The following is an 11669-nucleotide window of genomic DNA, read 5'->3' as shown; positions in this document are numbered from 1 at the left end:
GGCAGTGGGTCACAAGGAATACCATAGCTGAAACGTCATCCAGTTGCGATTGGCGCCCACAGGTTAGGCAGGATCGCAACGTATAGACCCTGTGCATAGACATGGAAAGGTAAGTATGTATAGATGAGTGTTCTAGGTTGGCATCTGGTGGATACAGGTTAGCCAAGCTGCACTTCATGGAGTTTTATGGAAAACTGTGGAATTCTATGTAGGTTGCAAAGGTTTATGCTGCAACATATTTGTATTAAAAATGGGATTTTGTTCAGAGAAATGGGTAAACTTGCAAACGAAAACACACTGCACATTTGCCACTTTGCACAGACAAGTTGGCAAAAAGTAATCTTAAGGCCTGGGATAATTTTTATTTACGTTCGCGAATGTGTGAATTTCGCATTACCTGGCACTCTGCGCCATTACGCATTATGCGGCATTCACTTCCTGCCGTTGACTGGTTTGAGAGCGGGCTCTTTCTGTCGGGTACCAGTGTCCTCCCGGGTGTAATGTGTGATATTTTTACGCGAGCTGTGCCCGCACTTGAAATTATCAAACGAGGCAGAGGCAGACCACATTTTGGTCCAAATGCATCGTTTCACTAACTTTTCTAAACTATTGTGAAAAAGATTGCGATTCCGCGCCTCTAAGTAAACTTGTCGAGCAAAGGCCGGCATACCTTGGCTGGGATCGATTAAGACTGAAAATTATCTGGCTAGGAGGTGATATTACCTCGCAACGTGCAGCGCACTTTGAATGAGTAAAAGGCAGACGTAAACCGTAAATCATCAAAAACGTTTTTAAGGGAGAAAAAAAGAGAAGTTTTGCAATTGAAAACCCCCTGCTGACTCTTACTCCATGCCCCCGTCTCTGTTCTCATTTCTTTCTCGCCACCTTCCTCTCCCTCCGGGATCTTCCCATCCGGTAGATTGTCTCGCCTGTGATTACAAAGAATGAAAAGGCAGCTTTCAATCAGCCCCACCCAGCTGTCCCACGGGTGTGACCCAAATAGGAGAGAGGAATGTCCTGCAAATAGATTCTGCGCCAGGAGACTTGTGTTACAAAAACCTAAAATGAATAATTAAGTGACAACCATTCTGAAGGTTGTCCCTCCTGAACCGTGCCTCCCAGACAGGCAAGCAGAAGTACACGTTGGTGTACTAAGCAAATTGCGGTGCTGGTATGGTGACCGAAAACTTTAAACACACTGCTGACACATCTTGTGATCTGCAGTCCATGAGTCTGAATACTAGCAAAGCCAACTCGGCCTTTCATCCTTCCCAGATCAGTAAAGTCAGTACCGATACGTTTGATAATCATAAACTTCCTATTTAAGGTGCTTAGACCGCAAAACTGTAGTTTGAAGCAATGTGTGGAGCACGAGTTGTTATTATAAAATGTAAAGTAACGGTGCCTCCCTTTCCAAGCGCGGATTGGTGTGCTTTTTAGATCTGGAGTAAGCCAAGACTTTTCGAATGTATTCATTAAAATGATATGTATATGCCTGCTGAAAGGAGCTTCCAGCCACCTCTCTTCATCCATCGGTCTGTTGTTGTGTTATTCATACTTTGCTTCCACCCACTTCAGCATATAGCATGGGGCAGTGGGTCAGATAACTTCAGCCATTGGCTAGCTTCAGTTTCACTGACTGCATTTTGCTCTTTTGCAAGGAGCACATCGGCAGTGGTGGTGGGCGGAATTAGCGGAGTTTCACTCTGTGGAATTACACAAAAACTCAGTGAGATTCGTCGGAGTTCGGCGAGCGGGCAGAGTTTGGCATGTCATGCTGCTTGTGCTAATTTTAACCCTGGGAGCTTGTTCCGAGCTGTAAAATCAGTGCTACCGACACTACGCTGTGTGCCAGAGGGCGCTGCTGCTTTCTGCCTTCAAGTAGATTTACTTCTGAAGCGGCAGCTTCCGCAACGTGAACCGTCGCAACCTGCTACGGCCTGCCACGACTGCCTGCGTTGAGAAATCTCGCCGGGAGACGTTCTAGTGCCCAAAAATCACGCTAGGGGATGCAAATTCTTTCTCGTGCTCACCAACTTAATGTTAGCGAGCTGCACATGAGAAAAAAACTCCTTCACGCGGCGGTTGGTCGAGTTTTGCTGGAACTCCGCGCATAAACCGGAGTGCGGAGTGAGCAAAACTCTGCAAACTCTGCTGGCAGAGCAGAATTCAGCACCCAAAATAGTTCCCTTCAGTGCTAGTATTTTTGTTTTTACTTCATAATTATTTTAGTATTGCCTTTATGAGCACAAGTCACATCCCAGCTTTATCAAATCTCATCTCTTGCTAATGCTGTTTTAAATTCCTGTGGGAGTAGGCTTGAATATCGGGCGGCTGCTATTTCACATCAGCTCACATGAACTCTGAATATAAATTAATCCGTATGCTCTGTCTAACCTGCCAACCATTTCTTTCTTTCTTACTCTTTTGCCTTTTTTCTTCTGTTTCCCATTTTCCCTCTTTCTTTTTACTTTGTTTCCTTCTTTATGTTTTCTTTGTCCCTTCTTTCTTGCTTTTGTTCTTGTCTTGTTTCTCTTTTGCCTTTTTTCCATTGTTCATCTTTTGTTTTTCTTTCTTTCTTTCTTTTCTTCTAGTTTGCCTTCTTTTTTCCTTCCTTAATTCCATTTTTATATCTTTCTCTTACCCTACTTTCCTGCTTTTGTTCTTGTTTTCTTTCTCTTTTGCCCTGTTTCTTTCTTTCCTTCTTTCCTTCTTTCTTTCTTTCTTTCTTTCTTTCTTTCTTTCTTTCTTTCTTTCTTTCTTTCTTTCTTCCTTTTCTTCTAGTTTGCCTTCTTTTTTCCTTCCTTAATTCCATTTGTATTTATTTCTCTTTTCCTACTTTCCTGCTTTTGTTCTTGTTTTCTTTCTCTTTTGCCCTGTTTTTCTTTCTTTCTTTCTTTCTTTCTTTCTTTCTTTCTTTCTTTCTTTCTTTCTTTCTTTCTTTCTTTCTTTCTTTCTTTCTTTCTTTCTTTCTTATTTTTTACTTCTTCCTTTCCATCTTTCTTCCATGTTATTTTTATTCTTTCTTTTTACCTTCCTTCTTTCTTCCATGCCTTCCTTCTTGCGTTTTCCTTCCTTCCTTCCTTCCTTCCTTCCTTCCTTCCTTCCTTCCTTCCTTCCTTCCTTCCTTCCTTCCTTCCTTCCTTCCTTCCTTCTTTTTTTAGATTGATGGGGGCCCTGCAGTTTCTTAAACAGTAAAGTTTTACAAAATCATGACAAAACAAGAACTGCCAAAAGTCTAGCAGCCAATGCCACCATATTGGCTTTGCCAATGCTTGTTTTTACATGGACTTTATCAACAAAACCTTTTATTAAACCCAGTTTTTCAAACTTGGACCTCTGGCTCATTATGATTACTTAATTATTATAGCATTTTTACACGTTAAAACTGTCTGGTGGAAGGTTTCACCTCATTAGTACCAGTTAAACACCCAACTACAGCGATAAGCAACTGAAAGGTGGCCAGTCAACCTTTTCAAAGAGCCTAACACTAAGTGGCATACATATGCCCCAAACACCACAGCCACAGAATCCCATAATTCCTGTTGCCCTGATAAAACAAGCATTGAAAATGCAACAGGTCTCGCCTTTGTTTAAGTTTGAGCTATTGGCATTGTGAATGACAAATCTTTTATCTATGTGTTGGTTTTGAAAATTTTAGCTATTGGCATTGTGAATAACAAACCTTTTATCTATGTGTTGGTTTTGAAAACAGATAAATAAAAGGCATTGTCATTTACAATGCCAATAGCTTAAACTCTCGCAAATGCGAGACCTATTGCATTGCAAATGCTTGTTCATAAAATGCTGGTGTGTGCTTTACAGCCTAATGCATTTTGTAGTACAAACACTCCTAATTATACCAGGCTCTATTAGAAACAGAATATATTTAATTTTATACGTTTAGTTTTTGTATAACAACAGTTTTATAAATGAAGATGATATGCATAAACCTCTCTCCAAAACTTGATTGGCCACATACCAGCACCGATATGGGTTATGGACATTGCCACTGGAATTATGTGATTTTTGTGCTCAGTGCGTTTTCTGCATTAATTATTAATTTAGCACACAATTCATGATCTTCTGCATAATCTGCAGATTTTGTCAAACAAATGTTGCTAGATCAAGCAGATCAAAAGTTACTAAAAATGCAGCAACATGGGGGCAAAGAAGCATCTAATGGGTATGCTAAACAAATCTAGTATTTGTCTATGTTGCATTGATCCACGATATATTTTATTATTTCATATGTTGCTGACTTGGTTCTTTGCAATAAAAGTATAAATAAAACAACAACAACAAAAAGCGGTGACATGTGTTGCTTTATTTGGGTGTTAAATTGATACTGATGAGGTAAAACATTTGCCCAGACAGTGTTAACCTGAGAACAAATGACAAAATAATGAAGAAATACCATAACAAAATGTGCTGCATCACGCCACTCAATTCGCCGTTTTTGTTGCATATTTTAGTCAGATCTGCCGTATAATTTGATCGTCCGCTGCCGCATAATTCCAGAGGCTCTGGTTATAGAGGAATGCATGGAGCACAATGGGGGGAAATTATTTGCCCAGAATCACAGAATGTGTTGAAGCGGGGAAGCCGAGACCAAAGCCCACGTTTCACGGATGGCACATGGAGCACAAAGGGTGAAATTATTTGCCCAGAATCACACAATGTGTTGAAGCGGGGAAGCCACAACCAAAGCCCACGTTTCATGGATGGCGCATGGAGCACGAAGTGTGAAATTATTTGCCCAGAATCACACGATGTGTTGACGCGGGGAAGCCACGACCAAAGCCCACATTTCACGGATAGCGCGTGGAGCAAAAAGGGTGAAATTATTTGCGCAGAATCACACGATGTGTAGAAGCTGGAAAGCCGCGATCAAAGCCCACGTTTCACAGATGGCGCATGGAGGCAGTCGGCCTCGTCCCCCATTGCAGGCAGAGCAGCGCCCCCCTATTCTGGACAAGCACTGCGCCAGGATGCTCCTCTCTCTGCTTTGGGTGAGTGGCGGCAGCGTTAAAAACGCTATTGTTTAACCAGTTTGCAGCACTCACTCGTGTATCTCAATGTGACCACCACCTCACCCCGCAATGACCATAAATGCCACCTTGGTAAACACCTGTGGCATATACACTTCCAAATTAGTGCAAAGGGTGAGATTAGTTGCCCAGAATCACGCGATGTGTTGAAGCAGGGAAGCCGCGACCAAAGCCCACGTTTCACGGATAGCGCATGGAGCACAAGGGGTGACATTATTTGCCCAGATCACACAATGTGTTGAAGCGGGGAAGTTGTGACCAAAGCCCACGTTTCATGGATGGCGCATGGAGGATAAAGGGTGAAATTATTTTCCCAGAATCACACGATGTGTAGAAGCGGGAAGCCATGACTAAAGCCCACGTTTCACGGATGGCGCATGGAGCACAAAGGGTGAAATTATTTGCCCAGAATCACACGATGTGTTGAAGCGGGGAAGCCACGACCAAAGCCCACGTTTCACGGATGGCGCATGGAGCACAAAGGGTGAAATTATTTGGCCAGAATCACACGATGTGTGAAGTGGGGAAGCCACGACCAAAGCCCACGTTTCACGGATGGCGCATGGAGGCAGTCGGCCTCATCCCCCGTTGCAGGCAGAGCAGCTCCTCCCTATTCTGGACAAGCGCTGCGCCGAGATGCTCCTCTTTCTACTTTGGGCGAGCGGCGGCATTGTTTAACCAAACAGTTTGCAGCACTCACTCATGTATCTCAATGTGACCACCACCTCACCCCGCAAAGCCCTTAAATACCACCTTGGTAAACACCTGTGACATATACGCTTCCAAATTAGTGCAAAGGGTGAAATTGTTTGCCCAGAATCACACGATGTGTTGAAGCAGAGAAGTCTGCTGACTACGAAGCAGGGGCGGTGGGTGAGATTTGAAAGTGGTGGGGCGCAACCGAATTAGCATACAGCACCGTAGCGAGCGAGCGCAGCGAGCGACCCCGAACCCCAAAAGGGGGGTTTGGGGGTGTTACCCCCCCCAAGAAAATTTTGGAAAAAAAGAAGAAAAATCGTGCATTTTCAAGCAAATTTGAGAAAGCAGGAAGGTTAATAAAGCAATTGTGAAAGTGCAGTTATTACATTAATAGATGGCATAACATAGGTAGCTGCTTATTCAGTATTACCACAGAGCTTCATACATTCTGTCCTATTATGCTCAGGTGCTGAATTCAGACTATAAGACTCATGGAAATCTCAGCTCTAAGAGTAGAAGAAGTTGCACAGCAGTGTAATGGTTGCCAGGCTCGTTCCGCAGGAGCATCAGGAACTTGAAGAAAAGTCCACAGTCTTCCCCTACGGCCTTCCGACTCTATTAGAATAGACTCTAGAGTAACGAATGGCACGCAAGGGGAAAACAGGGAAACAAAACAAGGAAAGGCGGGGGAAGAAAAACAGTCTTACAACATACTGAATATTAGACTCTAGAGTAACGAATGGCAAGCAAGGGGAAAACAGGGAAACAAAACAAGGAAAGGCGGGGGAAGAAAAACAGTCTTACAACATACTGAATATTAGACTCTAGAGTAACGAATGGCAAGCAAGGGGAAAACAGGGAAACAAAACAAGGAAAGGCGGGGGAAGAAAAACAGTCTTACAATATACTGAATATAAAAGAGGCAGCGCAATGCGCTGTTACCGTGATTCTGGTTGAGCTGAACTTTGTACACACACTTCACATAGGTCCACGCAAGTACCCCAAATATAAATGGTATAAAGCAGTGTTTCCCAAACTGTGGTCACATTCCCAGGGGGGTCCTCAGGCAGTAATTTTAAAAGCACAAAAAAGTTCCTTGTAGAATCAGCAGTTTTCCAGCAACAATAAAAGTGTCAAGATTACGTCGGTGATTAATGTACCTGCTGGAGAGAGATGAGAGTTGTGTCAAGTGGCAGCTTTGACTTATCTAATGTAGCACAGAGGGTTAATATGCCTACTGCAAAGAACGTGTACCATGCATTTTGAAAAACATTTTTTATGTGCCTAGGTTAGTGGGTTACTGCTTTAGTCACAGAGTCTTTTGTTACTGTGCAGTTCATAAGTGACAATAGTAATCTAGCACAGTGACCTATAAACTGTCATCAAAGAGCTGCTTGCAAGCTGCATGATACAAGTTAGAAACATATGTTTGTTTCAAGTCTTTCATTATCCTAATCCTGCTAAAAAGGTTTATTTGGGTGGAAATACATTTTTATTGTTAAAGTCAATGCTAACCACTGTTATGTTCTGAATCCTGAGTTTGTGCTTCTCCAGACCAAGCACTCTTTAAAAATGCCTACCAGTATGAATAACATGTGAATCCTACACCCTGTAGTCGCATTTGCCTTATGTAACATTTTCTATACACTGATTTACACGTATGAATCATTGTCTCCATGGGGCAGATTTGCAAGGAAATTGACTGTGTGTGTCGCAAGCCATTTGGCTGCGCCGCACTGAGTCACTTTCGAAGCACAGGGATGCAACATATTTACAACAATATGTTGCATCTCTGTGCTTCCCCCTGTGCTGGCGCACAAACTGCTGCCATGCGCCTGCACAGGCACATTTGCACCATGGTGCAAGGATGCCTGTGTCGTGGGGAGATTGTTTACATGCAGGAAGGGTTACTTCCTGCACATAAACAATCAGAAATGGCGTTTTTCAACTTCTAAGTGTGCTGCATTAGCACACATAGAACTTGCAAAACGTCATTGTTTTACTGATTGTTTATGTGCAGGAAGGGACACCTTCCTGTACATAAACAATCACCAGAGGTAACATCCTGTTTCTATGCGTGCTGCAGAATGCAACATGCATAGAAAGAGGAGAAATTAATACATTTCTCCAAGTTGCCCCTCCCTACGCCTCCCCTGGGGTGGCGTAGCATTCAGACACATTTCCAGATTTACGATTCTTCGTAAATCTGGAAATGTGTCTGGTTCCATGGGTTATGCGTGGGAACACCCACAGCAACACTCATGGAACGTCCCTTTCACGTAAAGTGCTGTGTGCAATTGGGCCATATTTACAAGACCAGTAAAAGTCACGCAGGGTTGCTTTTCCTGCCTTGGAAATATGGGGCACTAAAATGCATCACTGGTGCATCACTTTTTGTGACGCACCTGTGGCGCAAGGGGCTTGTAAATCAGCCCCTATATGTGTGTGATTTAAGGTGCTCTGACATCCTTCAATGGTATGAGAGATGTTATAAAACAAATTAAATACATGTGACAGAGGGGCTATCGAGAGATGAGAGGCACTGTTGGAGGAGGATAATATGGGAATCATTGAAGAACCCCAACACAGATTGTCATATCCTGGTGCATAGTAAGGTCATCATTTACTACTCTTTAAAAGCTGATACAATTCAATATATAATGATAAATTTGTTGTAGACTGCACCATTGTTTCCTAAATTGTCTTGGGGGGAGAGCCTCCCAAAGCCCCCTTTGTAGTGGTCAGGCGCACTCACTGCACTAGGTGTGCACTGTATGGGGACTGGTCTGAAAACATTTGCCTGGGCTGCTTTGGGTTTCCAGTCTGGCCCTGGCAGGAGTCTCATACTGCGAAATAAAACCAACCATTTAAAAGTTAGTCATGGAGATGCAGCGCTAACCCTCCTGTTTTTTGCTAATTCTTTCAATATAAAATACTAAAATCCTTAGTAATTCGAGTATCCGTTTTGTGTGCACACGTGTGTTTATTGTTTTCGAATTACTGTTTTAATGTTTGAAATTTAAGTCATACAAATTGCTTGGGGGTCCCCGGCTTCCAGTGGTGACTCAATTGGGGTCCTCAGGAGTAAACAGTTTGGGAACCACTGGTATAAAGGTTTTCGCAATTTGCCAAGGGGAAAGGTTTGATAGGCAACACAAGCAACGAATCGTTCACCCTGCGGGAGACAGGTCCGGCCAGTGAACAAAGGTGAGCAAATCTGTGTAGTCTCCAAATAGAACAAACACTACAAAACTTTTAAAAACAGAGATAACAATGCATTTCTTACCTCAATCAGAATTTTTTGTATTCAAACAAGTAGCAGCATTCACTTTTTGTAGATGAAATCCGCACGTCTCTCTTTCAGTGTAGCAAACTTGTCAATTACTTTCATGTTGAAGTCCGGTATCTTTTGGACTAGCTTGCTCTCTACAGATAGCATCGCCAAAGCATTTAGTCTTTCCTCTAGCATGGTGTTCCTGAGGAATGTCTTTATGCGCTTTAAGGCTGAAAAACATCGTTCAGCTTCTACTGTTGTCATTGGAGTCGTAATCACAATTTTTAGTAAAGTCACTGTCTCTGTAAGTGAGTTTTCCATATGCAGTTTATGAATTAAACTCAGCAAAGTCAAGGCGCTTGTGGCCTTCCGGTACACAGGCATTCCGTAGAGTACAGTTAACTCAGTTCTCAGCTGCTCTTTTTTGAGCATAGGATACGCTTCCACAGCCTGATTCAGAGCACGCTCAGGGAAGGATTCATCATATTGTGCAAACTCTTTACCTTGCAATAAAGTCGCACTCACCAAATGTTTTGTGAACGAAAAGCGTTCTTTCGCCTGCACAATTACAATGTCACATATCTCCTTTCCAATTCGAACCAGAGAGGTGATGTTTTGTCTGCGGTTTGCAAAAACAGAATGCTGCGGCAGTTTGCTCTCTAAATCTTCAACCCCATCTCTCACTTTCATAATCTGTTGTACAAATGCAGATGTATTGGCTTTCACAGAGACAGTATCTAGGTCTTTTCTTTGCAACTGATCGTATAACACATCAACAGGAATCATTATGTCATGAAATAAAAACAGTAAGAACTGAAACTCTTTGTCTTGTAGTGTTCTAATAAAGCCATGGGCTTCATTCTGACTTGTGTGATCAAAGTCTGCTCTGGATGCTATGGCGACAAAACATTTCTCAAGGCCCTCCCTCTGTTCAAAGATTAAGTTGACTGTACGAATGTGAAAGTTCCAACGAGTTGAGGATCCCCTTGGTACGCTTTTGTCCACAATCTCATGAAGGGCTTCTGTTCTTTTGGGGGAACGTGTGAAGAATGCTGCTATGCCTCCGATATCCTGAAAGAAGACTCGTGTCTCTCTGATCTTTGATACCGCCTGTTGCATAATAAGATTGAGTTGGTGGGCGTAACAGTGCACAAAATGAGCATTAGGGTACACATCTCGAATTCTCTTCTGAACTCCACTAAGGCTCCCACTCATTACGGATGCACCGTCATAGCTTTGTGCGATAAGCTTTTGTTTTTGAGGCAGGTCCGGGAAAATTAAGTCCAGTTGACACAGTATTGCTTCAGTGATGGTTGCTGCACTAGAGTCACTTAAATGCGTGAAGCCATAAAATCTTTCCACAATGTTTCTGTCACTGTCAAGGTACCGAAACACTAACACGGACTGTGTTTGAGTGGACACATCAGTGGTGTCATCAGCCTGAATAGCCACAAAGTCTGTGTTTCGCAACTCTTGCACAATATGGCTTCTTATAATTTCGAGCATACAGTCAAGGAGTTCATTTTGTATTGTATTAGAGGTGCCCTTAAAGACTGTAGCATGTGCTAAATGTCTTTCCAAATCCTGGTCTATGGTTGACATTAAATCCACTAGGCCTCGGAAGATCCCGGGTTTTGAGGAAGTTTCTGATTCGTCATGGCCTCGCAATGCCAGTTCGAAAGCACCACAGAAACGAATGCAATCAATGATCTTGGATAGATTGTGTCTGTTCTTATCAACAGCTTCATTGTGTTTTTGAATGGATTTGCGATACGCATCATTTATCTGCTGCTCAATTGGTGCGTCTTCCCCCAACATTCCCAGTCTTGTCAGGTTTTCCAGATGATTTCTTGTGAGCGCATGCTTCTTTATTTTTTCAGCGATGTGCTTCAGGTCGACCATTCCTTGCCGTGTCCAAGAAAAGTCACCGCCAAACAGCAAGCAGGGGAAGCAGAACAGAGAATTTCTTATAGGGCACCCTGTAAGCCAATCAGCTTTTGTGTACCAGGCATTTGAGAATGTACGTTTTGACATTTTTCCTCTGTCCTGGTTAGTTTGCTGTAGGTTTATTTCAGGCTGATGAGGTCCCAATTGTTTTAACTGTAGTTTTTGTTCAAGTGGCCGTGACTGGAATGACTTTGTAATCAGCTCTTGTACTGTATTCATGATGGGGTGTTGCTGGCCTTACCAATATATATATATATATATATATATTAAAGAAACCTGTCAATAATCAAAGTACAACGTATAAGGTGCAGTGCAATAATATGAAATTTCAGTATAAATACATTATACATATATCTTGTGCATTATCCTAATACATCTCAAATGACTGCTAAAAATAGAGCCGTACTGCCTCCTGCCTCTCTGTGCCATAGTGGTTGCTGGAGGCACTGAAAGACACTGCTTGAGGGCCTTGAGAGTGACCACAGACATAGCTCTAACTACGATGTAAAAAAATATATAGCATCAGTCTCCTTACCTTTAACACTGGTGTTTGCTGGGTTGTAGCCGGGGTCGGGTGAGAGAGCAGCAAAGGAGGTTGGGGTCCTCTTGTTGTTTGCTGGAAAATTGCCCCAAAATGCGGTAATGTTTCAGGTTGTCAGGTGCTGAAAATGAAAAGATAACAATTTATTTTTGAAACA

General features: G+C 42.7%; 1 protein-coding gene across 1 annotated transcript; it reads right to left on the bottom strand.

Moving 5' to 3' along the window:
- Nucleotides 1–6506: 6506 nt before the first annotated feature.
- LOC146812878 (zinc finger MYM-type protein 1-like) lies at nucleotides 6507–10732 on the bottom strand. The gene is made up of 2 exons (XM_085619947.1): nucleotides 9037–10732; nucleotides 6507–6913 (listed from the first exon to the last, which is right to left on the bottom strand). The coding sequence occupies exon 1, from the start codon at nucleotides 10624–10626 to the stop codon at nucleotides 9076–9078; it is 1551 nt and encodes a 516-aa protein (XP_085476073.1). The 5' UTR covers nucleotides 10627–10732; the 3' UTR covers nucleotides 6507–6913; nucleotides 9037–9075.
- Nucleotides 10733–11669: the final 937 nt, after the last annotated feature.

This window comes from Triturus cristatus, chromosome 7 (assembly GCF_964204655.1).
Source record: "Triturus cristatus chromosome 7, aTriCri1.1, whole genome shotgun sequence".
Taxonomy (NCBI): Eukaryota; Metazoa; Chordata; class Amphibia; order Caudata; family Salamandridae; genus Triturus; species Triturus cristatus.
The sequence above is the reverse complement of the archived record's forward strand: the minus strand, read 5'-3'. Positions and strand labels throughout refer to the sequence as shown.

Coding starts and splice junctions, on each gene's coding strand:
- LOC146812878 (XM_085619947.1), bottom strand. CDS start 10,626: ATGTCAACCATAGACCAGGATTTGGAAAGACATTTAGCACATGCTACA.